The sequence below is a fragment of the Triturus cristatus genome, chromosome 4_2 (genome assembly GCF_964204655.1).
Source record: "Triturus cristatus chromosome 4_2, aTriCri1.1, whole genome shotgun sequence".
In the NCBI taxonomy this organism is placed as follows: Eukaryota; Metazoa; Chordata; class Amphibia; order Caudata; family Salamandridae; genus Triturus; species Triturus cristatus.
The window spans coordinates 272,413,661-272,440,684 of record NC_140586.1 but is presented as its reverse complement, the minus strand read 5'-3'; the positions used below and the strand labels follow the sequence as shown (position 1 = coordinate 272,440,684).

General features: G+C 45.5%; 1 protein-coding gene across 1 annotated transcript in view; it reads right to left on the bottom strand.

The window, feature by feature from the left end:
* Positions 1-20,111: 20,111 nt before the first annotated feature.
* SLC44A3 (solute carrier family 44 member 3) overlaps positions 20,112-27,024 on the bottom strand; it is a 459,235-nt gene continuing 452,322 nt past the window's right edge. The window contains exon 15 of the mRNA XM_085601492.1: positions 20,112-20,379. Coding sequence (XP_085457618.1) covers positions 20,278-20,379 — 102 coding nt within the window. The 3' untranslated portion in view covers positions 20,112-20,277. The remainder of the gene's footprint in view (positions 20,380-27,024) is intronic.

The window sequence follows — 27,024 nt, the reverse complement described above, 5'->3', positions numbered from 1 at the left end:
AAGGATATCTTTATGTGCATCCAATATTGAGCAATCCTGAATTTCACTTAAGCGAACGGAATGTAGAAAAACTATGCAGAAGATATTCTTTTTACGTTCCTACGGCAGATGCATCTAAAGTCTAGTCACAAATGAGCTTTAATTTTGCAATGTACCAATAGTTGCAGTTTGACAGAGGTGTAGCTAGGTCTTAGCCCACCCGTGGCAGCCCCAGCGTTTGCCGCCAGAGGTGGCTGAATGTAAGAGCGCCGGGGGCGGGGCACGGGGTGCGTACTGGCGATTCCTATGCGCCCCCAAAACGTCTGGCGGACCCGCCGTCCCTTGCTAAGCCACTGCAGTTTCATAACAACATTTGCCTTTGAATATTAGTTAGGCGGGTCTCTATTGGTGATCCCCTGTGATTAGCTACAAATTAAGGAATGGTGGCTTGTAAGGAACAGCAGGCCACCATCCCTTTGCTTGTATTCTCAAAGGGAAAGCTTTTTTTCTTCTTTAAAGCAGCCCATGTTTCTTCAGTAGTCCTGTAGGCCATTGCCCTTTCTACCTGAGGCTGAGAACACCATTTATAATTTACAATTAGCCATTTACCATGTCTTTTGAGGTGTTAGTAACTGCAATTGTGGTTGCAAACCATGCATACACACAAAACCAAATTATAATTCGGAAGTACTGCCCCTTCATGATTGAGATTTGGTAGGGGTCAGTAAACCCGATTTTCTAGTCTGAAATGCATCTCAGACTAATACAAAGTGTTTTAAACATAGCAAAAAGCCATTTTGCAGCCGTAAATGGTAATCTTAATTAAAGGTAATAATATATAAGGTTTATGAAACCATATAAACAATAATGTTTTTACTCTCAGCTACACAACCAAACCACAGTCAATATAATTAAAAAGACAACATATATTGTGAGAAATATGGATCACTATAGGGTGTGGTTGTGCCACCTACCCATTTAGAAATGTCACAAATCTGTATTCGGTCTAGTCAGACTCATTTGTAAAACCTTAGCTTAGTCTTTAGTAGCTGTGGCACAGAACAGTCAAGCTTTAACAAAGAAACAAGTGTAAAGCATTCTGTAGTTCCAAAACAGTATAATAATAAGAACACATAACAATAAAAATCCAACACCATTTTGTTAAAATAGGTTGTATTTTTATCTTTAAATACACCTTAACCATAATAATCAACCAGAGGTCTCTGGAGGTATGAATTTTTAAAGAGACAATAAATCACTACTTTTCACTTATGCAGTAAATCTTTGTAATCTACTGTGATAACTATTTAGGGTTGGTCACGAAACACAACCTGAAAACAGCAATATGGGAACTTTTGGATGTGCCAACTCGGATACAGAGCTGGTCACAGGTACCAATCAGATCCAGGGAGACAGTTGCATTTTGACTTTAGCAGTCTCCAGGAGTTTCTTGGAGTCACTTCCTCTGCCTGGCACATGTGGGCAACTTTTCCCTGACTGGGGCACTGCAGACACAGTTCTCTCTATGCCAGTCCAAAATACAGCAGATGCAGTTCAGACTTTGGTACAGCCTCACGTACCTGAATCCATGGAACAGCAGGCCAGTTATTTTCCTGCTCTCTCTCCAGTACAGATGTGATCTGAGGTCTAGTGCCACATTTATGCCTGCTATGAGCCTAGGAAAATGTGACGGCTAACTAGCCAGTGTTCTACCAGATCCTCTCTGCCTGATAACGGCTTCCTGTGAAGTGCAGTGTCTAGCTATCTGAGAATGCACTATTTTGCCCACTCCTAACATGGCGAGACTCTTCTCTCGCCGTGGGGAGTTCCCAGGCCCAACCCAGATGTGTGGGTACCCGGGGGCTACATTCTCCTTGAAAAACAGGCTTGACAAGGGTTTTTCCTTCTGCTCAAAATGCCAGCCTGGCGCATCAAATGCAAGAAAGCAACCCCTTACTATTATGACTACCATTTGCCCTTCAAAGGCGGCTTACCGTTTGAAGCCTGCCTTTTGGACTCATACCTACTCTGGCCATTCAGTCAGAAGGAAGTCACACCTCTTCCCTCTGTAGGTTTCTTTTTTTCCTCTTCCTGAGAGTCAGTCTCATCTTGTCCCAGGAGGGCAGCAGGCTGTCTCAAGGAATAGCAGCTGTTTGCAACTGAAAATAGCTGTGGCCAACAAACTTGCAACTTTCTAAAGTTGGCATTTGTAAAATAGTTGCAAAAAATTCGATTTGACATACAAGTCAGGTTTAACGCAACAGTTCTTTTGACATCTTGAAGTCGCTTTTGGAAGTTAGCACTGCTGAGTTTTCAGCGTGCAACTCCACTCTCGCCATTGAGGCTACTAGCCTTACTACAGTAAAAATTACAATGTGGGGTTTTTACTCTCAGGACATGCAATGTTCTCAAAAACATGTGTCCTTCCTTTTAATATAATACACATTACCATTGGGGCTCAATAGGCCAGCCTTAGGGAAGCCTTAGAAACATTAAAAAGCAAGGTCTGAGCTTTGCCATTGGTTTAATTGGCAAAGTCAATGTAGCAGTTTAAAAACCACTCTGAAAACCAACCAAGCACTGGTGTGGTCTCTGACTAGTCTTAGCCAGCCTGCCACCACAAGACATGTTTCTGACCTAATGGGGTGAGAGCCAGCGCTCTCAGAGTCGAGGAACAAAGACTACTCTGCTTGGAGGTGCTTCACACCTCTTCCAGGCCAGGATGGCCTTCCAGAGCAGGAAGCTTCAAAGGTGTTGGTGCCTTTGAAACACAACCCAGGCTTCTCCAGATAGTGGAGGATGCAAACCCCCCCCCCCCTTTCCTGCTCCACATTTGGCAGGAGGACAGGCGGGAATTTAGTTAGATTAGGAGGCGTGCCCACATTCAGCCAGCACCACCCCTAAGGTGGGGCAGGTGATGTGGAAAAGACTTTTCCAATTCCTCAATCGTGGGATGGCAGGAATTAACCTATCAGGGCTGGGTATTATCCCTTCCCACAGGAGGTGGTCACTTAGAGGGTTTAGGCACCCTAAAGGTAGGTCGCCCATTGGCTACTACCTGTCACTCCCTTTAACGTCTCTAGATTTAGTATTTAAGTGGCATCCCTGGACCTTGAACCTTAGATTCGATAGACACAGAGAAGATACGGACAAAGAAGAGCTGCTGACCCGAGAACTGAAGCCCTGCTGCAGAAAACTGGTGCCAAACCCTGCCTGTTGCCTTAAGAACTCAACAATCATGGTGAGCATGTCTCGTCTTGCAACTGTGAGGCATCCAAGAACCCCAGAGCATCACCAGTCTTAGACAAATTGCAAAAGAACTTTGGATTAGAGGTATTACTCCCCTGCAGTCCGCAGGCACCGAACCCGCAGAATCAAGTTTATCGACTTGCTGCTCTCCGGCGGCTCCGACACAGCACCTGAACTAAAACACCAGCTCCAGAGGATCAGATCTGTCTCCCCACCGAGTGTGATGACACCAGGATCTACCAGAGAAGTGCCGCACAAATACCTGGGGTACCTGACCCTCTGCAGCATACACCAGGATGAAGAGTCCAGGAAGCAAGCACACATCGATGGATCTTGAGACCATTTCGTGAGTGGCCTAGCGGTTCCAGAAACTCCTCTACAAGTTGCCTGCTCCTGGCCACAAGGGCATCTGAACATGCACAGCCCGGCTGACCCATCTGTTCTGCACCCAGCCTACAGATGAACCATGTGTGCTCCTGAGGCCCTTGTGACCTGCTCCCTCGAGTGGGACTCCCCCGAACTTACCTGTAAGTCCACTTATGCAGTGTGTTTTTAAGTGGCCCTCTTCTTGTAGCGCACCAGCTACCACCCAGGGGTGGCTGGTGTTCATGGGCGAGATGGGCGCTGCCCTGCCACCCTTGGGGGGATTAATAAAATGTGAGCTGGAACACCGAGCAGCTAGTAATAAATTGTGCTGGCTGCTCGGTTAACAAACATGGGCAAATCTGGGTTTTTCTTTGAGGGGGTGGGGGATGATGGCTCTTGGCTCTGCTGCACATGCTTTTGGCTGGGCGAATATTTCTTCAACCTGGAGCCAGAAAGGAGAGCAGTGATGACACACAAGTGGGCAGGATCTGTGCATCACTGCCAGAATACAGATTGTAATTTGGGCGTTATTCGAAAAGCCCAGGGAGGAGTCAGAAGCTCCCCATTAATTCCAATGGCTGGGGGCAGGCCAGTCCGGCCTCGGGAAAGTAGTGGGGTGTGGCAGTGGCCTCTGCCTCAAGAGAGACCCAATTGGTGTGCTGGGGTCTAGGGGAGGGGTTAATCCAGCATTTTCCAGTTTGTTTGGGATGAGCCTGGCTGCCTGCGTCATTGCCACGCTGTCTTCTGCACTCTGCAGTCACAAACTCAGAGACCGGCGCGAGAGAACATATCTAGCTCGGATTGAGGTAGCTGTGTTTGACAATTTTTTTTCGGTGTGACTGTGTCAATTTACCAGGACTTTCTTTAATTGTCTCCTCATTCCAGCCTTTAATGAGTGAGTAGCACAAAAAGACACCCTTCTCATTACAAATCGCATTGTGACTCCTGAAACCCCCCTGGATACAACAGGGGCGGGAAGTGTTGTTTATTACCTGTTGCGTGATTATCTCGACGAAGCACAAAAACAAACCAGAGGACTCTTCGTTTGGGACACAAGCTACATTTAATTTCTAATTTTGAAAAGCCCAGGAGCGCGCTTTGTCTCAGAGCGTGGAACAGCGCGCGGCCTCTTAAGAACCAATCCAAAAATCTAGGCCCTTCATCCGAGGGATGCCTCTCGGGTGGGTGTTTTTGTTTCTCTGAGTGGCTGCATCTGAAGCCGGGGAACGGGGGTAGGGGGGTTGCCTTCTTTATTACTGTCAGATGGCATTTAGTACTGTAAATATGGGGCTGAGAAAACAGACGCTAGGACCTCCTCAGCCAAGGAGGCGTGGAAGGGGGCGGGATCAGGGAGGAGACAAGGGGATGCCCGGGAACGGGCAGAGTAGAGTAGGGGAGGGATGAGGAAGGCTGTATGAATAAAGCTTAGCGTGAATCTAGCCTCGTGTCCGTGTCCTGTGTATGTAGGACACTACAACTGGCGACGAGGGTGGTCACGGCCCATGTGGCGTGTGCCCTGTGTCTGCAGCTGCCGGGAGGAGCTGTGCGAGCGTGAGGAGCGCTCTGTTCCGGAGGATTCACGTAGCGCGAGTCGGGAGCCTACCCCGACCGCGTTTGATCAAGCGGGCTGCGACGCGGGTGCCCACCCCGGTCTCTTATGGACACTGACTGCGGAAGCGGCAACGGTGAGCCCCGATGACAAAGTGGCGGAAAGTGTGAGGGTCATCTGAGAAACCCCCCGATGTCGATATAGCGTGGAGGTCCCACGTTCTGTATACGCGACGACGATCTGGGAGCCCACCCCAGTCGTGTGATGTCTGTGCCTGGACACCTGTGGTGAGTGCTTTCCTTCGCATTTGCACGACTGGAGAAGACCTGATCGTCTGAGACGCTGTGGCCGGTGTGTGCAGGCTGAATCTCGAGGGACGTGTGAGAGCGGGGCAGCCATCTTTAGATCAGGCGCCTGCACCACTCCCCTGTGAGAAACCCCCGGTGGCCATTTTGAAGTCAGGCGAAGGTTGGAATTTGGCAACAAGCATTGGTTCATGCAACCACAAACCTTGAAAGTCATTAAGCATTGGTGAAAACAACCATAAGAGCCTCAAAGGCTTCAAGCAGTAGTAAATGCAACGGGACAACTTACGTCATCAAGCATTGATAAATACAACTATAAAAGCCTCAAAGTCATCAAGCATTGGTAAATGCAACTGAATGGTGGAAAATTCATCAAGCATTGGCAAAATCAACCGAAGAAGCGTACCAGGTCATCAAGCACTGGTACATGCACCTGAATGGCCTGAGAGTCATCAAGCATTGGTAAAGTCAAATGAAAAAGCCTCAGAGGCAGTAAAGAGTGGCCAGCGCAACTGCACACCTGAGTGGCACTTGCGCACTGACACAGTCAACGGACCTCGAGTAAAATCTCGTCAAGAACTTAATAATCTCAACTAAAGGCCTGGGTCCTCACCATGTCTACTTCACCGACTGGCTGAGCAGGGTCAACGTCAGCCAATGCTGGACAGATGGGGATTCTCAGAGCGTCTTTTCTGCGCCCACCCGAACCGCTGGTCCTTGAAACAGGAGGAGGTATGGGTCTTCGGTGGAAGGAGTGGCTCGAGGATTTTGAAGATTTTATGAAAGGGTCGCAGGTGACAGACGCCGGTCAACAGCTAATAGCACTACGCAATTTAATAGGCAAAGACGTCGGGCAAACCATAAAGAAACTACCCACAGCCGACACGGCGTCTTACACGGATGTGTGTGTAGCCCTCAACAGAAAATTTTTGCACAAAAAGAACATTGACTATGAGAGATACATGTTCAATTTAGCGGCCCAAGAAAAAGACGAGCCCATGTGCGCCTTCATCACTCGCCTCAGACGTCTGGCACGCTATTGCGAGTTTGACTCCTTCTCGACCGAGGATGCCCTTCGTCTGAGGGTCATTGAAGGGTGTCAGTCTGAATCTTTAAGACGGAAACTGTTGAAGAAGAGCTATTCGCTGGACGAAATTGAAGAGATGACGTGGGTGCATGATCAAGCTGAAGAGCATGCAAAGAAAATGGAAGCTGGTAGAAGTGAGAAGCGCGAGCAAGCCTTCAGACTTCAATCTCACAACATACGCAGATACTCTCCAGCGAAACAAAGGTCTTCAAGGGCCAAGAGGCAACAACAGTCAGTGCATCGGAGACGTCGTAGTTCAAGTCGAACCAACAGACGGAGGGAACGGCATCTCAAATGCTATCGGTGTGGCTATGATTTTCCCCACACGGATGGATGCCCCGCCATGGGTCAGTCATGCCGGAAGTGTGGAGGGGAGAACCATTTCCAAAACGTCTGCGGAAACTACAGGAAGAGCAAACAGAAAGATCAGGAAAGGTCATCTCGATCCATGAGCATGCGTCATCAGGCCAAAGTAGTACGTGATCGCAGAGACTCGTCAACAGGGTCCTCCCGCTCTAGCTGTCAATCTCGCCGAAGCTATCGATCTCGACACACGTTGTCTCAAGAATCAAGATCACTGTCTCCCATTTCACAGGACAGTGATGAGTATGTGTGCATGGTTGCTGATCCTGACCGACTAAAAAAATATCCCCGGCTCAGCATCCAAGTTGGAAAGCACTGGACTAAATTTGTCATGGACAGCGGAGCTTCCTTAAATTACATGCCAGTGGCGGAATACCAGCAAATTAATCCACTTCCGCGATTAAGCCCGGCTCATGTGAAAGTATACACGTGGATGTCAAGAAAGCCACTCCCATGTCTAGGGAAGTTCTCAACGCAGCTCACGTATAAAGATCGGACCATTCCTGCGTACATCCATGTCATTGAAGGGCCAGAGGCCGATTGCCTCCTGAGTCTTCCGACTGCCGAACGGCTACGACTTGTAGACATTCTGTACCGAGTTGATGATAAACTTGACGTAACGCGGAAATTTCCAAAGTTATTTGTTGGCCTGGGGAAGATGGCTCATTGCCAAATTCGACTACACAGCAACGAACAAATAGCACCTATAGCTCAACACCATCAACGGGTCCCCTTTCATCTCCAACACGCAGTCGAACAGGAGCTACAAGATCTGCTTGCGGCGGACATCATTAAAAGGACGGATGGACCCACACCCTGGGTTTCTCCGGTAGTCGTAGTACCAAAGAGAGGAGAACCTGACAAAATCAGGCTGTGTGTTGACATGAGGGTGCCTAACACAGCCATCGAGAGAGAAAGGCACCCAGGGCCACACATCAGTGACATGATCGCGTCACTCAACGGAGCCAAGATATTTTCCAAACTGGATCTCAACAAAGGGTATCATCAACTGGAATTACATGAGGTCGCGCTACATCACGACTTTTTCCACCCACGTTGGCCTCTTCCGATACAAAAGACTTAGCTTCGGAGTGTCTTCCGCGGCTGAAATTTTCCAAGAAGCCATTAGGAAGACGATTCATCACATTTCCAACGCTCTCAACTATAGTGATGATATCCTGGTATATGGGTCCACCACACAAGAACATGACACTGCTTTGGAATGAGTCTGCCATGCATTAATGGAAGCTAATCTCACCTTAAATAAAGCCAAGTGTGAGTTCCACAAGTCCACGCTGAAGTTCTTTGGCCATATCTTCTCTCAAGCGGGAACGAGACCTGATCCAGACAAAGTGGCGGCGCTGAATGACACCCTCAGCCCCCGAGATGTAGGAGACGTTCGCTCCTTCTTAGGGTTGGCCAGCTACTGCGCTCGGTATATCCAAAATTATACAACTATCAGTTATCCCCTGAGACAGCTCACAAAACAAGGTCACCCATTCCAATGGTCAGCTGGGTGCGAACGGGCCTTCAATGAAATCAAGGCAGCTGTGGAAGCAGCCGACAACATGGCGTACTTTGACCAAAAAAGAAAGACGGAAATTACCGTGGATGCCAGCCCTGTGGGGTTGGGAGCCATTCTCGCCCAATATGACTTGGAAGGGGATCAAAGGCACATAATTGCCTACGCAAGCAGGAGTCTGACTGAGGCAGAGAAAGCATACTCACAGCCCGAAAAGGAAAGTCTGGCCGTTGTCTGGGCCTGTGAGCACTTTCACACCTTTATATACGGAAAACACTTTACACTGATTACTGATCATCAGGCCCTCATCACCATCTTTGGCAATCCTCGGGCTAAAATGCCACCGAGAATAGAACGCTGGGGCCTTCTCCTTCAAGAATACACATACACGATTGTGCACAAGCCTGGAAAAGCTGAAAATCCTGCTGATTATATGTCAAGGCACCCCAAGGAAACAACGAAGGGCAGATCATCTGTAGCTGAAGAATATATATGTTTTGTGGTTGACCAGGCCCGACCACCCGCTGTCCCGTTAGAAGCCATCATAGATGCCACTCTTGAAGATGCCACCCTGCAAGAAGTGAAGCGACGTACACAGAACAATGAGTGGAGACACCTAGACGCTGACACCTCAAACAGTGCTGTTGACAGACATGAACTTGCAGCCTTTAAGCATGTGAAGGAGGAACTGTCAGTAGCCACAAATGGACTACTTCTAAGAGACAATCGAATAGTCATCCCAAAACATCTACGTCAAGGGGGAAACAACCTTTACAACGCAACTATTACATCGCATGACACTACAACGCATACCATTACAACGCATACCATTACAACGCAGAAACTACATCGCAAGTCACTACAACGCAGGCATTACAACGCATACCATTACAATGCATACCATTGGAGTTAGGATATTAATTTTTAACCCCTACACTATCCAACACTTACCCTACTGTTGCACCCCCTGGAGTTAGAGTAGTAATTTGTAACCCCTATACTATCCAACACTTACCCTACTGTTGCACCCCCTGGAGTTAGAATAGTAATTTTTACCCCTATACTATCCAACACTTACCCTACTGTTGCACCCCCTGGAGTTAGAATAGTCATTTTTACCCCTATACTATCCAACACTTACCCTACTGTTGCACCCCCTGGAGTTAGAATAGTAATTTTTACCCCTATACTATCCAACACTTACCCTACTGTTGCACCCCCTGGAGTAAGAAATTTTTACCCCTATACTATCCAACACTTACCCTACTGTTGCACCCCCTGGAGTAAGAATAGTAATTTTTACCCCTATACTATCCAATACTTACCTTAAATGCAATGTAACATTATGCGTTGTAATGGTATGCGTTGTAAAGGTAGTATGTGATGTAATGGAATGCGTTGTAAAGGTAGTTTTTTAAAATGCGTTGTAGTGTCATGCGATGTAATGGAATGCGTTGTAGTGGATGTTGCGTTGTAAAAATTGCGTTGTAAGTGCATGCGTTGTAAAAGTATGCGTTGTAACGTCATACATCAACGTCAAGGCATCATCAATCTGGCTCATGAAGGCCACAGAGGCATTGTGGCCACCAAGAGAGCCCTGAGGGAGAGAGTATAGTTTCCGGTCCTCGACCAAATGGTTGAGAATACACTGAAAGACTGTCTTCAATGCCAACTGGTCAGTCGACCTGATCCTCCCGCACCGCTACAAATGTCCAGATTGCCGTAGGGTGTGTGGCAGCAAATTGCTGTAGACTTCTTTGGGCCATTTAAGTCGGGACAGTATATCCTGGCTATCATGGACGAATACTCACGGTTCCCGATTGCACAACTCATCTCATCAACCAGAGCGTCAAGCACAATACCGGTGTTGGATGAAGTGTTTGCTGCTTGGGGCATTCCCAAAATAGTGAAAACAGATAATGGGCCCCCGTTCAACAGTCAGGACTTTGCAGAATTTGCCAAGCACCTCAACTTCAAGCATCGCAAGAATACGCCTCTGTGGCCACAGGCTAATGGAATGATCGAGAGATTTATGTCCACCTTAAAGAAAGCCATTCAACAGGCAGAAGTGGCGCGACAAGACATTCAGAAAGTTCTAAATGAAGTTCTGTGGGCTTACAGGAACACACCTCACTCCACAACTGGCAAGTGTCCCGCGACCCTAATGTTGGGCCGGTCCGTGCGCACTCGAATACCCATGGTTGACTGGATTGATAAAGCAGTGGATCATGAATCTGAATCTGATGAGATATCTCACACGGATCGACTCAGGAAAGAGAGAATTAAGACATATGCGGATCGTCGCAGAAGAGCTGCCCCACCTGGGAGTCAGGAAGGCGACTGGGTATTAGTGAAACAAGAGCAGCAGAAGAAGACTGACTTTTGTTTCAATGAAACCCCACTAGTTGTCATCAAACAAAAAGGAACTATGATCACTGAGGAATCGGATGACAAGAGAATAACCAGGAATGTGGCGCACTTTCAGAAGTGCAGTCCCAAAGTCAAAGAATTTCTCGACGGGCCAACCAGTGGAGAAACTGGACTAAGTGCAGCCGAGATCGGCGCTCAGTCACCGAGAGTGGCTCATAGAGGAGGAGAACGAGACTTTCCCGAAGTCAATGTTCGTCCTCGCCGGAACATCAAGAAACCGATTCGCCTGATTGAAGAACTGTAACTATGTGACATTATTTGGGGTAGTTAAAAGGAAAAAAAAAGAAGAGTGATTTAATTCATTTTGTTAAGAAAGGGGGAGATGTAAATATGGGGCTGAGAAAACAGACCCTAGGACCTCCTCAGCCAAGGAGGCGTGGAAGGGGGCGGGATCAGGGAGGAGACAAGGGGATGCCGGGGAACGGGCAGAGTAGAGTAGGGGAGGGATGAGGAAGGCTGTATGAATAAAGCTTAGCGTGAATCTAGCCTCATGTCCGTGTCCTGTGTATGTAGGACACTACAAGTACCTTCCGAGCGCCGTGGAAGAAGGATTCCCCCTGTTCCAAGGAGCTTCTCGCAATTTCAGACAAAATGATACATTTTACAGCAAACAATAATTGGAACGCTTTTGTTTACAACAGGAGGTCATTATCTGGTAACATAAACTATTACGCAGTAGACCCTGCACAGATATAGGCATGCCCACTGGAATTATGTGGCAAAGGAAGACCACATTGTGTAGCAAATTAGACTAAATGATTTGGCAAACAAAGGTCTATTATGCAGCCTGTCAGACAACGCAGCTTGTTCAGCATAGTGTGCAGCTATTTTCATATTTTGACACACACCTGCACACATAGAATGTTAACACCTTTAGAAAATGCATTTTTTCCATGAGAAACGACAGCATACTCAGTTAGCAGGTCCTGGTCAAACTGTTATTATAAAATAATTGTGTCTTGCATTGCATCTGTGTTCATGCTGTAGAGCCTCTGGGAGGAGCTTTTTCTTCACAAAAGTGCCCTGCAAAACAGGATTGTACATTCCATGGATCTGAGACACTTTAAGATACTAACTACAAACCCGTAAATGGAACTGTCAAATGTCTGGATGATTCTAACAGCGAGGGGTCCTGAATAGAGTGGGGCCTAGGGCAAACAGTCCCGATGGCTCCTCCCCCTCCTGGCATCAGGCGGCAGGCTTCCGGTAAACAAATAACTGTGAACTTCCTGCCTAAACTGAGCCCAGAGGGTAATGCCTATAGCAGGCAGAGCTGCCAAGTAGAGATCCTAAAAACGTCTATGGTGGTCTTTGTTTGGGGAAAGGCCAGAGATGCAACATTAGTTCTGACGGAATTTGTAAGATTTCACAAAAGTCTACATTTAGAGGAAGACGCTAAGTCAAGAGTAAATGCCCCCAAAATGTCAATTATATTAGCTAACACTATAAACGCGCAGAAATGTAACAATTTTGCTCATTAAAAAAGATTCCAGTGTTAAGGTAACTTCTAGTAGTTCAACCACTCCGGTACGCCGGAGAGCCCCCCTCCAGGCCCTGCGCATGCCAGAACCCTTGACCCTCTGAAAGTTGCCATTACTGTTTGACCCCTGTTATAAGCCTACAGATGTAGCTTCAAAGGAACCAGCTATAGCTCTTTCACACTCATCATTTCAGAACTGAAGCATTTTCAATATTATAAACAACGAAGCCATAGTTGTTGCTTATTTATCTTATGCAACTAACTGGATGCAATGACAGAAGAAGCAAATTACCAGTCGGGCTGCACACTATGCTAAGCACAGAAATGTAGCTTACTTTTTGAGCCACACCCTAATTACATCACCCACACCCCTTTGAGACCTACCCCCGCCCCCAAAAATGTACAGTATTTTCATCCCATTTAAAGCCCTGGTTGGCAGAAGTTTAAACCCATGAAGAAGGAATAAAAATAGCTTGGTGCACACTGACGAAGGAGGTGCTGGCGAGCGTGTGGTCTCTATGTAAATATTACATTTGTACGAGTGGTAGCCTATACCCAGGACCACTGGAACTATATGATTCTAATGCTTCTTTCGCATATCAATGGATGTACCACCTTTGCCACATAATCCATCATCTGCTGCGTAATATGCAGATTTTAACAAATAAAACAACTGTGTTCACGTGCATTGGAAGGCCCTTCACAAAGGTTAATTGGGCATCTTTCAGTTTCTAATTTTTGTATTTATATCTGTTAAACTGATACTAATGAAGTGAAATCTTTGTCCAGACAGTGTACAAATGGCAAAATATTGAAGCAATACTAAATAAAAAATGTGCTGCATAATTTGACTTTTCTTGCAGCTTATCTAGTCAACCCAGCCGCACCATTTGGTGCTCCCTTGCTGCATAATTTCAGTTACTCTGCATATGGGTATGGACTGCACATTAATAGTTACAAAGCAGGTCTTCTGATGCTAAATGTTAATGATGTAAAACACGCAGAAAAGACCTGACAGTGAATGACGAATGCAAAACCTGCGAGACGGGCCTGTGAGAGCTGCACTAGGAGAAATAACTAGGAGAGATGCACTTGTGGGAGCCGCTCAACAAACACTCTGCACACAGACTCTCTATTGGGCATGGTAAAACCACACACAATAAGGCTGCTTATAGACAGTTGCCCTGCGGGCTGCATAGGAATGAACACACAAGGCATGCACGTGGACCTATTTCATGTGGGACACCTTCCGCCACCACAGTCGTCCATGCCAATTTCAAGATGTTATGTCATGTGGGGTTGTAGTTTTTTTTACCAAGCATGCATGGCCATTAAAATCGCTACACGCACACTATTGTGGCCTAAAATCCTGGTCTGGGCGAAGGTGGTGCTCATGCTATTGGACTACTTGGCAGCTATGCGAAGGAAGGGAAGGGCGAACTGTACCTACAGGACAAAGGCAGAGATGCATAAACATGGACTCCCATGACACAGGCAGTGTGTGTGGGGCTGCAAAGGCAGCAAATAGACTAGCCAAACTCACAGGGAAGAGTCAGAAATCTAGAGAGTCATGCACAAGTCACGTGCCAACCCTGAGAAAAGTGCAGACATGAAGAAGGCATTGGCACCAGAAAGGCTGCACACCTGGCAAAAGAAGGGACCCCAAGAGCAACACACGGAGAAACCTTGAAAGGGTAAAAACGAAGCACATTGACTTGCCATAAAGCAGAGTAGAAGCTGAACATGCAGGTTCCACCCAATAGGCCTACAGCGCTGGCTCTAGTGCTTAAATAACGCAGTAATGCTATTGCAGGATAATCATTACACATCCAAATCGGATCCTATTAGGCGTAGTCACCTCATCAGACACAATGACCCCACCAAGCACAGTCCTCTCATCACTTTCAATTACACCAACTGGGCAGAATAATAACATAAGGCACAGTGACACCACAGGGCACAATCACCCCTTCAGCCACAATACCCCACCTTATGCAATACTGCCACCGGGCACAGAGTCTCCAGCTGGCTCAGTCCAGGGTCTGCTTTGTAGGACGCTGCTCATTATCAATGTAATTATGTTCCATCTGGCAGGACTGGGATGTGCACTGTCCAGATGCAATGTGCCTGAGATGAATTAAAGTATGGCGTCATGTTATAGTCCAGAGTAAACCTCTGAGGAGTTGATAGGTGTTGGGGTATCAGGTTGTAATTTAGCGAACATTGAGAGTTCATGTCTTAAAATGTACTTACTGTAGAATGGAGTTCTTGATCTAAATAATTACATACAAAATCGCTGTTATTTTTCCAAATTTGTCTCGGATTTATCCTTGAGTGTGTGTATCATTTATTGCCTCTGTGAGATCAACAAATGCTTAGCACTACCCTCTGATAAGCCTAACTGCTTGCCCACACTACCACAAATAGACCGTTAGTGTTATCTACTTTTGCTTCTGTATACCAATCTGGGTCTCACTGGATTCTCTACACAGTGTGCTTAATTTCAGTGCTCTATATAGAGAGCCAACTTACTACAAATTTAGCTGAACAAAACCACTTTTCCCACACATTTGTGTGTGGGAAAATTGTGGCATCACCGGGCTGACACAAATTTCCTACCACCCAGCGTTCGCCCAGGTCTCCCGATAAAAATGGTGCCCCACTCGTGTGGGTGTGTAGTTTTCAGAAATGTTTGGGTTTAGTAGGTTTCTCTAGGTGGCTGCCGAGCACGGGGCCAAAAACCCAGGTGACCCCCTTGCAAAACCAGGTCGTTTTGTGATAGGCAATTTTGATGTCGCCTCAATACGTTTTGGGCCACTGCCTGTCGCGGGTACTTGGGCCTCCCACACGAGTGAGGCACCATTTTCATCGGGAGACCAGGGGGTAGGAAATTTGTGTCAGCCTGGTGATGCCACAACTTTCCCACACAAAAATTATTGGAAAAAGTGATTTTTGTCAGCTAAATTTGAGGTTTGCAGGGGATTCTGGGTAAGCAAACATTGGGGGATCCACACAAGCCATACCTCCCTGGAATCACCCTGGTGTCTAGTTGTCAGAAATGTGTGGGTTTGGTAGGTTTCCCTAGCTGGTCGCCGAACACGGGGCCAAAATCCCAGGTGGCCCCCCCTTGCAAAACCAGGTCGTTTTGTGAAAGGCTATTTTGATGTCGCCTCAATACGTTTTGGGCCCTTGCCTGTCGCGGGTACTTGGGCCTCCCACATGAGTGATGCACTATTTTTATCGGGAGACCCGGGGGAATGCTGGGTGGTAAGAAATTTATGTCAGCTTGGTGATGCCATAACTCTTCCACACAAAAATGTGTGGAAAAAGTGATTGAGGTTTGCAGGGGATTCTGGGTAAGAAAACATTTGGGGATCCACATAATAAAATAAATCCCTGGTTTCTAGTGGGCTTTCTGCCCCCATCTGACCCCCGGGGGGGCAGAAAGACTGGAATTTTATGAGGGGGGGTTAGGGGCATTGGCATGCCCATAATGGGCATCCCCCACCCTATAACGTATGGCAACAAACAAATCCCAGGCTTCAAGTGTGCTTTCTGCCCTCCCGGGGGGGGCAGATTGGGAGCTACTGCCCCCAGGCTGTAATGGTGGTGGGGGCAGTGGTGTGCTCGTTTTGGGCAGCCCCCACCCTAATTATTTATGCCAACAAAAAAAAATCCCTGGTGTCAAGTGGGCTTTCTACCCCCGGGGGGGCAGATTTGGGACTACTGCCCCTATCTGCCCCCTAGGGGGGGCAGAAAGGCTGAATATGCCTAATCTTTTGGGGGGGGACAAAGGCCCTTGCCCAAGGGGCCGCTCCCCCTCCCTGGTGTCTAGTGGGTGGATCCCTGCTTGGGGATCGCCTTCCTGGGGCAATCCCAGAGCAGGGATCCACTAGGGAGGGGTACCATTGGAAAGGGGAGATTCTACCTTTCCAACGATACCTCAGCTTGCTCACTCAAGAAGTTACGAGAAGGAAAGTTACTACTAGTAAATTTACTAGTAGTAAAGTTATTAGTACTAACTTACATTTGTGACTACTGAAAAGTAGTAAAGTTAGACTTTTGGTCTAAGTTAGATTTTTGGTCTAAACGTATACTTCAGGTGTAAAGTAAGAATTTAGGTCTAAACTTAGACTTCAGGTCTAAAGTTAGACTTTTGGTCTAACTTTAACTTTGTGAATCAGGCACCAAGTGCTTTAGAACTTGAATTAATGGCAGGCAAAAGCGAGTGCTGAACACCTACTGAGCTGCTATGGATGCACAGGCATCACCCTAACTTGGTGACATGCTTCATCACAGGCCAGCTACTCACCCCACTGAGATTCAGCTTTCTTGTTCAGGATGGGCTCCACTTTGCGTGGAGTTTTTATGGGGGGAGGGTGTTGAAGTGTAGCACAGTTCCAATGTTGTTATTTTAGGTTATGTGTATTTGTATAGCACACAACTCACCTAAGAGGGTATCCTGGTGGTGCACTGTTCCCAAAAAATGTGATTTAACAGCAGAACATCCTGCGTCTCCATGGAAACCCAACCAAGAATTACAATGGTTAAGGCTAAAACAAAATCAGTTTAACTTGGGTTACTCTATGACAACCACAACAACAAAGGACAAGCTACTACCTTTTCCATGTATTTGCTGCCCTAAAAAGCCTATCTAGTCAGTGGCATTTCTCCATGACTCGGGCTTCCAAATACACCTACCATGCCTGCCTCTCTGGAATGGTGTTCAGTTGTGTGTAAAGCAATGCATAAAATGACTACACTTTAGTGATGGTGTATTTATCTCACCCTCTCTCTTGGAATCACCTTTGCCTGGAACCTAATGCTCAACCCAGACTACACTGATTGGCTGACAGTGAGAGGAGACCGCCTGTCAGCCCGCAAGGTATTTATCTTCCTAAATGGTGGTAGGAGTGGCCAGAACGTACCAGTGGCAAGAAGCCCTCTTATATTTCTTGGAAATAAAATAAACCTTCGCTCTTACCTCTTATTTACAGCAAGCAAAGCGTTGTCAAAATGAGGGTCATACCTCTCAAATGAAATTTAAGAATGATTAGTATGTCACATGCATGAGGCCAGGACATAGAGACACCACAGAATAACAGTAAGCCAAAGGAGGCAGAATGTCATTTCTGGTGGTGTCATCAGGTCCCAGATCGTGTGATGTCACTCCCAGGGGTGAATGTTTGCATTGTCTGGCATTCCGTTCATCAATTGTTTCTTTTGCATTTGTCACCCTAAGTGTGAAGGGTATGCCTAGACGTGGGTCCTGTGCTCACTACACCACTGGATTCAAGCAAGCCTTTCTGATGAAGGGTGATGCCCTGAAATCGGTCCCAGGATGCTTGTTTCCAGTCCAGGGAGGACCTGGCTTGGCAGTTCGGGCTGGACTGTTCCACAAGGAACAGGGTCAGACTGATTTGCATATGGCTGGATCCAAACTGAGTGGTGTGGTGAGCAAAAGAATGATGGATTTAACCCAGATCCTTTTGACTGGGGGTGAATGTTTGCATTGTCCAGTATTCCGTCCATCAATTGTTTCTTTTGCATATGTCACTCCCAGTGCAGTCATTCATATCTCAAATGACTTGTGATGGCACTTCCACTACCTCTGGTATTTTGGTGAATGCCTGGGAGACTGGCTTACAACCCTTCAGGTTGATTATTAATCTAGTGGCCGTGTCCGTAATATCCAAAATATTTCAGGAGACCAATCTACAGGGCATTACCATCAATCAGAAAAGGAGCAAGTGTAGTACAAATTATGGTTTTACAGCAATACATCATTACTACTTGCAAAGTTTTCTTCAGTATTTTAAGATGAAAAAGTAAGACGAGACCAGCTTGTGAAATAGTGATTTCAGCGAAAGTACGATATGAAAACCAAAACCAAAACATTTTCTCAGCAGTTTAGCAAGGAGAGGGGCCTTGCTATGAAAAGCATCAGCCAGATGTCAATGCAGTGGTGGTTGTTCCTTTATCGGAAATTTATTGGAAGGAGTTAGCCTTTATCTCATAGGCTATGCTAACCATACAGGCTTTAAAGTGCTTTAGCGCGGTATCTCCCTCACTATCCAGCAGGACAGTGAGATGGGTATCATCAGCACTCATGTAAAACTGAAACCTGAATGGGGATAGTAAGGGCTCTGATGAGCCATTAAATAAAGTCAAGCTAAGTGAAGAACCTGGGGTGCTCAGCAGCGAAGTTGACTGGAAGGAGAACAGTGAGGATGTTAGAGAACAGAGGATGTCATTGAAAAAAGGCCAGTGACCAGAATAAGAATCTGCCACCACCATTAGCCATTTCATTAGAGTGGGATGAGACAGAATTAAAGGCAGAAGAAAGGTCTAGACAGGCCATCAGGACAGATCCTGCTCTCTGTGCACAGTTGCTCTATTCATATTGATAAGGGGATTTACATAATGGTCAAATAAACGATGTGTTGACAATACCACTGCTATGTAGTCTGGCTTCAAAGTCAATATAAAGAATCACATATGGCATCAAGCCAAACAAAGACATTTCTGATTCCACTTTCTAAAACGTCTCAGTCATGGACAGTGAGAGAGGAAATTGAATTGTTGGAAATAATTGCTTCTAGCATTCATTTAGTACCCAAGGCCAAACTGCACAGAAGTACAATCCGGGAATGGCTAGTGACTTAGCAGTCACAAACAGTAGGGGACTTGGCCAATCCAGTCTTTGTAATTAAGAAGTCAAAACATTCTGTGGATTCCAGAAATAAGCAGATTTTTTGCAGAAAGTTTGTTCGCTGACCTATGCCTACAATTGAGCAAACATATAGGAAGGGCAGCCTACATTCAATGATTTATAGTTGAGATCATGTGTATAATTGAGAAGTGCACGTCAGTATTCCACATAGTGGAACTCAAAACTATGAGTCTAGAGCTCAAATGCAATGTTTACATCTTGTATATCAAAGTAACCATCTGGACGGCCAGTAGAACAATACCTATCTACACTGTGAAGTAGAATTGAAGACACTCCCTTCTACATTTCAGGAAAGCGCAAGATATACTGCATTGGGCTCTAGAAAAATGTTGCACCCTCAATGGCAGAACAGTAGAATGACGAATCACTAATTGATCAACAGAGGGGCCACCCAAACACAGATCTCTTTTCGTCAAAGGAGAAAACAAAGGGTCAGTACTACATACTTAGTACCCTGCAGAAGGACTCCAGATGAAATATAAACTTTGCTTAAAATGCACAAACGGCCTAGTAGAAATGCTTGCTAAGCAGAAACCGGCCCTCCAATATTCTAGTCATCTAGGAATGTTGATCTTTACTGGAAGCAGAGGTACATTGGTGCTTAGGCCTGAGGACACATTTTTGAGTGGTGGCTTAGTGAGTGTGTGACGAGGAACAAATACAAGCTCACGATTTATAGCAAGCAATGGGCAGTAATATATATCTTCTTTTCGTGAATTTGCCAATGTGGTTAAAAGAAATCAACAGTATTTGAAAACATACAAAGAAAGGTTTTCTACACCTCTAAGATGATATACTATTTTGCAAACTGCCTTAACATAGAACAGTTAAAAACTAACTTCCCAGACTTACCAACACAACAGCAAAGGATGAACCAATTGTGGAACTTGCATTCAAATAACATCTCATGGGTGGGGCGTAAACAGAGTACTTATGATGTAAAATTTGTGACATACATTTTTGTATTAATTTTGATCAGAAAACAAGCCTTCCTTTTTTACCAGAAGCCAAAAGCACATTTGGCTTCAATAAAATCATAACTGCATGATTAAAACCATCGCGGCAGTGTCATTTATTAGCGGTGTAAACACATAAGGTGGGGTTTAAGATCTGGACAAATAGAAATATTTTAAAAACTACAAAAATATATTTAACAGTCAAACTTTGTGAACACTTATGTATCGCAATGATAAAAATGTGCTTGTAGAAGGAGGTCATTCTGCTTTCATCGGCTGCATTTCTGTCATGTCTGCGTGATTCGTGGATGTTTCATTTTGTATTTTCTTGGCTCTGTTACTGCTTTGGTGAAACAACGTCTGCAAAACAGAAATCTTCACTTGAATAATAAAGAACATTTATCAGGAGTATAAGTCACGTCATTGTTTGCTTATTACTAGGATTACACTTACAGCCAAGGTCGTCTGGAGAGAGACATTTAGAAAACGGCATGTGGGCAGGATGAGGATAAAAACAGAAGAATAACAAAACCATGATCTGTCTGCATGTAATGTCGTCTACCATGCTGGGAAACGAAAAGACAGAAGCCTGGATAAGCGCAGGCAGGATAAACTCGGCTTCCTAGGGTTATGGCTCCTGCCACAAAAAAAGATAAGAAGGAAAAACGTAGCAAGAAACGTATTTGCAGAAGGATTTTTTCCTTTGGTGGCGATACGCTTTGCGACTATTGACAAACAGCGGGGCACCTTTTATAGTTGTGGCTTTCCCATATGGCATTAATGCATAGCTCTACCACAAAAATTGGCCCCACCCATCCCCTTGAGCCCCATCACCAGTGGCTGGCAGCGTAGTGTCGTTGGTCCATAGGCCCACATGTTGAAATAAAAGACAAGGACACTAGTGTTATGATGCATAACTAGCTATGAACATGTGACCTCAGGACCTTTTTATTGACCTGGTCCTTGGCCGGTGATGCCTGTGATGGATGGGTGTGGGCAGGGGCGCAACTAGACCTAAACTTTGGAAGGGGGGCAGCTAGTACTTCAAGCTGCAGTGGTGGGGCTACTACTTCACGCAATGCGGGATGAGGCACCCTCAGAGCCAGTATGAGAGCACACAGTGCCAATATGTCTGGCTTTAATGTGCTAACGCATGCAAACAGCATTTGTGCAGGTCTGTATGTTCATGCTTCAGCACATTATACCAGATCTATTTTATTGGCTTTGCCAATATTTGAAACTCAAACACTAAGCAATGCTGGAGCTTCGAGAGTTCCATCAGACCTGTGAGAATTGGATGTCAGCAAAATGTTTGGGAGATAGAGAGTCTTGTGCCTGAGTGGTTATCTAACACATAGAAAAGAAAGCACTGAAGCCTTATTGAAAGGTGTCTTTTCATACTAAAAGCAAAGTAAGACACATGACAAACAAAGCTTTTGATGGACAAAGAAGATTAGTTAGGTGGATCGCCTAATTAACACAAGAAAGGGCCCCCACAGACAAACAGAAGTAGAGTTTTAGGAACTGTATGAAAGGTGTGGAAAGTGTACTGAGAAAAAGAACATTCTATGGGGCTTCTATCGGAATGTCATAAAATGAGAGGGTTCACAAACAGCTCAAAAGGAAGGGGCAATTACAGAGTGGAATAAGCAAGATAGCTAAACAACGTAAAGCATGAATGTGTTTATATTTATGGAACGCAGACTTAGTTGGGGAGTACTGGAGCATTGCACATTTTGGGGAGTGAGACTGCATACATCAAGTGAGGGTTTACATCTTTGAATTATCCAGTTACACACAATTACACCATTATAATAGATTAAGTGATTTGCCTAGAACTGCACAGTTTCCAGTGACGTGCCACTGCGGATTCAAAACCAGGTCCCCAGGTTGACTTAGTCACTACACCACATCTTCTTCCTTACTTAATGTAGACATTTATTAGGAAAAAGGTTAAGAGTTGAAAATGCCCCAAAAGTTCACCTTTACCAATCCTTGTGAACACTTATATTCTTTTTTGATAGACATTATGCTGTGTTCCCGATGCTGTCTAGTGAGTAGCCCAAATGCAAATTATTGTGGTATTTAGTTACTATACAGGGGTTGCACGTTGATTATGTTATCTCTCGTTTAAGCTTCATGTTGGTCTACGTGCATATGCACTATTGGCTAAAGTGTAACATGATATATAGCATTAATATTCAATTATTTCGCAACAATGGAATGATGCATCTCCATTGTACCCATCAGGCTGAAACAGAGATCATAGTCCAGATGATGACTACCTTTTGTTAAGCTGTGATATTTTCCATCACTTAATATATCATAATAATATACAAAGGGTTGATTAATCTTTTTTCAGTTTTTGCCCCTTTATTGAAATGCTATAACATGAAAGTGGCAAGATTTGCAATTTATAACTATAAAGCCAGTTACTGTTTTGAGCTGCAGGTTAAACATCTTTCAAAAGGGCAAACACATTCCTAGCCCAAACTTGCACACAGTCACATGTTCCTTTTCTCTGAACGAAATGGGGGGCAGCTGAAGATGCCAAAATTTAAATGTGTACTAGAAATTCATTATTGTAAATAATGTTGTCAGCCACCTTTATGAATCAGCTGTGGGAAAAAAATAGAATACATCTTATCATAGGGAGCACAAGACACTGCTGCAGGATGAGATTGAGAGATCTGAAGATACCCAGATGGAGACCTGGCATAGACCCATGTATGTGGGAAGGTTTAAGCATGCCCATGGACCTACTGCCCCCCTGACACAGGGATGCTGTATTCCAGCTGGTGGACAACACCTGCACCACCAGCTATGGAGGAGCTCATGTTCCTCCACCTGTACAGATACTTGATGATCTCTTGCAGGAAAATGGAAGTAATATCTAGCAGTCTAGGGGAGAGTTTACACCTTTGACCTTTTGTCTGCTGATGGAACTATGATTGCAGCTTGAAGCTATGGAAGGACATCCCTCCTACTGTACCGCTGAAGTTGACCTGCTCTCACAGGCTTTATGCTTCCCACACAACATAATACGTGTACTTGTAAAGGGCACGTTCACCCAGAAGAGTATATTGGCGCTGAATAACAGATGTTTATTGTTCTCCAACTCAATGGTACTCATTTTATCGACCTCAGAAGGAAGAAAGGCTGAGTGGGCCCAACGCGATTTTAAACTGTGACAAACACATGCCTCTACAGGGGACGCATTAGTCAACTAAGCCACCAGACCCGGCTATCCATCCATAACATCCATCCACTCAATTTGGGGTTTGTCTGCTCCAACCAAGCCTGGAGAGGTAGTATCAGGAGGACTTACAGCTGGATATGACTCCATTGTGCATGCTGGCTTGAAGAAGCAAGGCCCTGGCATGAGTTAAATCCATTGACAGCAGTACTGTAATTAACAGCAGCATGAACTGACAGTCTAGCAGCAGCACTCACTTGCGGTCACAAGAGCACGAGTTGCAGCGCATGACGGCATTAAGATTTGCATGCAATGAAAGCATGACTCAGTGACAGAACAGAAGCAATGCTAAAGGACAGAGAAAAGCATGAGTTGTGGTAAGATAGCAAGACTCAAAGTGACAGCTTCAGAAGTTTCATGTTCTGTCAGAAGCATCTCTAACAGCATCTTAAGTAAGCAAGGGGGACTACATACATACTATCAGAATGCCACTGAAATGAGTGACAGCAGCACTCACACTATCACTAATATACCAAGGAGCAGAAAAGCAAAATACAAAGAACTAATGTTAATAAAGGGGGCTCCATGTTGGGGCCACTTGCATTTAGGTAAGGGCCAGCGGAAGGAGGGAGGTGGTGCCCAATGGCACTTCTTGCTCTTGTGTGCAGAAATCTGTACTTTTGGCAGAAGCCGGAGAGCAGGCGTCGAAGCCTGTAAAAATGAGACACCTATAAAGTGAGGTGAATTCTAGATTTGGCTCTAATCATTAACCCACGAAGGGCAGGGCACAAGTCAGCGGTACACATGGGTAGATGGAGTCCATCGACTATTTTCACAGGGTGTATGACGTAGGCTGGGCCCCACTAACATCTGCTGAACTGGTCCTAATCTGGTTGAGCAACGGAGATATGTGCATAGAAGTTTCTTAAGACCGTACTTATAGTGATATGAGTCTTTGACTGCTGTGAATGATTGCCCTTTATTATACCATGCCTCATCATATACTACCCTGATTGCATATTTCTTTGTGGGTAATATATATGTTTGTTTGTATTAAAACAATAAAAATATATTTAAAAAACAAAATGCTTAACTGGTCCTGGTGTTTTCGCGTTACACAAGATAAAAAAGGCTAGGGAAAACGCATTGGTGGAAAAATGCATTTTGGCATCCCCCTTTTGTCTTTGCACCCCTTTGACATATCACTATGAAACTTTCAGTCCTCCACCAATGTAGAAAAAGCTATAGGTCTGGAAAGTGTTGTGGAGATTCATAAAATGGGGACAAAGTTATAAGTTCCCAAATTCTGCGGAATTCCTATACCTGGGAATCCTAACTACAACTACAGTGGCTACCTCCACTCTGATATATATATATAGCTAGATTTTAGTTGTTCTGGGAGCTGTAGTTTTGGTTGAACTGCAGTGGAGTTGCGAACATGTGACCAGTGGTCAGCGGACAACCGCCAATGGGCGAGACTTTGGTCAGTGAAAGGTGGGGGTGGAGTTATATCTTGCACACAGCGGCATCTGAGGAAGGCCTAAATGCATTATGCATGAGCTGTTTAAATAAAGATTTACCAACACTTCCCCCGAGTGGCCTCAACCTCTTCCATGTGGAGTGGAATGCTGTGGATGTTTTCGTGCTTGCCAGAGGCGCGTTGGATATCCGTTCCCTCAAGAGTCCGGAGTATCACTGGCATCTGCTGCAGTTTTTTCATCGTCAAAGTATTGACATGACTCCGGCCCACCATGAAATGCAAGCCAAGCCATGGGTTGCTGCTGAATGCAGTTTGTTATTAACGAGGAGCCAGGTTTACTGAAATTCTGACTCACGGCCCGGTGGGCACATGCACAACAAGGCTGGAACGTTGAAGGGAACTCGAGGGAGATCTGTGACACAATTTTTAACAAGGAAGGACTTTTCATTTGGACACTCGGTACCTTTCAGTTTATTACCATTACCCACAGAGGTTTATCAAAAACAGTCCCGCCCAGACAAAACTTACCCAGTAATACAGCATTCTGGGAGCTGTAGTTTTGGTTGAACTGCAGTGGAGTTGCGAAATGTGACCAGTGGTCTGCGGACACCCGCCAATGGGCGAGACTTTGGTCAGTGAAAGGTGGGCGTGGAGTTATACTTTGCACACAGCAGCATCTGAGGAAGGCCTAAATGGCTGAAATGCATTATGCATGAGCTGTTTAAATAAAGATTTCCTGACACTTCCCCCGAGTGGCCTCTACCTCTTCCGTGTGGAGTGGAATGCTGTGGAGATATATATATAAATATATATATACACACACACACACACACCAAATATCCATCAAGGATTTTCACCGCACACCAAGGAACTCTTCAATAAAGTTTTATTTTAAACGTGCAAATTAACCCACGACCACACCCACACAGATATATATACATATCTCACCTACTGGCGGTTGTGAGAATGTAGTTATAGTTAGGATCTAGTTTCCATAGGAAAATAGTTTTTTGACTTGCCCATATATTTGGCGCCATTTGACGAATCTTCACAAACTTTTCCCTCAAAATTGCACCAGTGATTTTAGTTGTGCATGGAAAGCTTTGGTGTGATATGGCAAACAGGGGTCGAGAAAAATGTGCAGGGTCAACAAAATGTGCATTCTCCATGTTAATTTTAGACACGACTACAGCTCGCAACACTGAATAAAATTACACCAAATTTGTCAGAAAATTAGCTGTTGGTCCAAAAAGTGACCTTTTTGTGTATTGGTGTACATCAGTTAAGCAGTTTTTGAGATATTATGGGAATCTAAAATTGTATATCTAGGGACGTAAAGGCTTGGCAAATCCTCCCGATCTGATGCTGATGGCTACCAACACTTCAACCAGGAAGTGTTGGTAGCCATCTTGGTACTTGACTCCAGCTGAGTCCCAGACAAAATATTCTAAAAAAAGGGGCCCGGTAGGAATACCCTGACCCGCTACCTCTGGTCCAGGGCAAAAACGCATTTTATTTTTTATTTTTGCTGCAAATTCATGGCAAAAAACCCCAAAAGGAAACGATTTGAGCCAGGTCTGGAGGCTTTTTTGTCTTTTTTTAAATAAGGGGAGGGGGTACATGAGGCCACCCTCCCTATGGCCCAACTTGGCCCGAGGGACCGCCACCTCCCCAGGGCTTGCCGAGTCTTTTTTAAAATGGGGGTGCGCCCGCATCCCTCCTCCTACGGTTCTAAGAGCCCATGGGTCCACCACCTCCCAAGGGCTTTATAAGTAAAAAGGAGGGGGGGCATGTGTATCCCCTACATTTCTACCCCTTGGACCACCACCTCCCTGGGGCCATGTCTGTAATAATGGGAGGAGGGCCATCCAGCCCCCCTCCCGGGCCATGTATGGCCCTTGGGACCAGCTAGTCCCTGGGGCAGCCCGTGCTTTGTAAAGAAGAGGGGGCATGTGGCTCCCCTTCTGGAGCCATAAATGGCCTTTGGGACCTCCACTCCCTAGGGCAAGCTCCTGCTATGTCCCGGGGTGCCCACCCCGGGACACAGCAGTTTGCTTTTGCTTGGCGGGAGCTGATCGCTTACTGTTGGGTGGATCCCGGCATTACATTGAAAATAAAATGTCTCATCAGAAAATGTGTTCTAAGGACCTGCACCCAGCTATTGTTTCAGACAGCAGTCAGTGTTTTCTGTCTTATTAACACAAGCATCCCATGTGTGGAGCTGGAGTCAACAATTCACTGTGTATAAAAAGAAAATTCCCCAAGTGCCAAGAATTGAAGCAGTGACATTATGTAATTTAGAGATGTAACGCTGGACCTCATCAGCAGT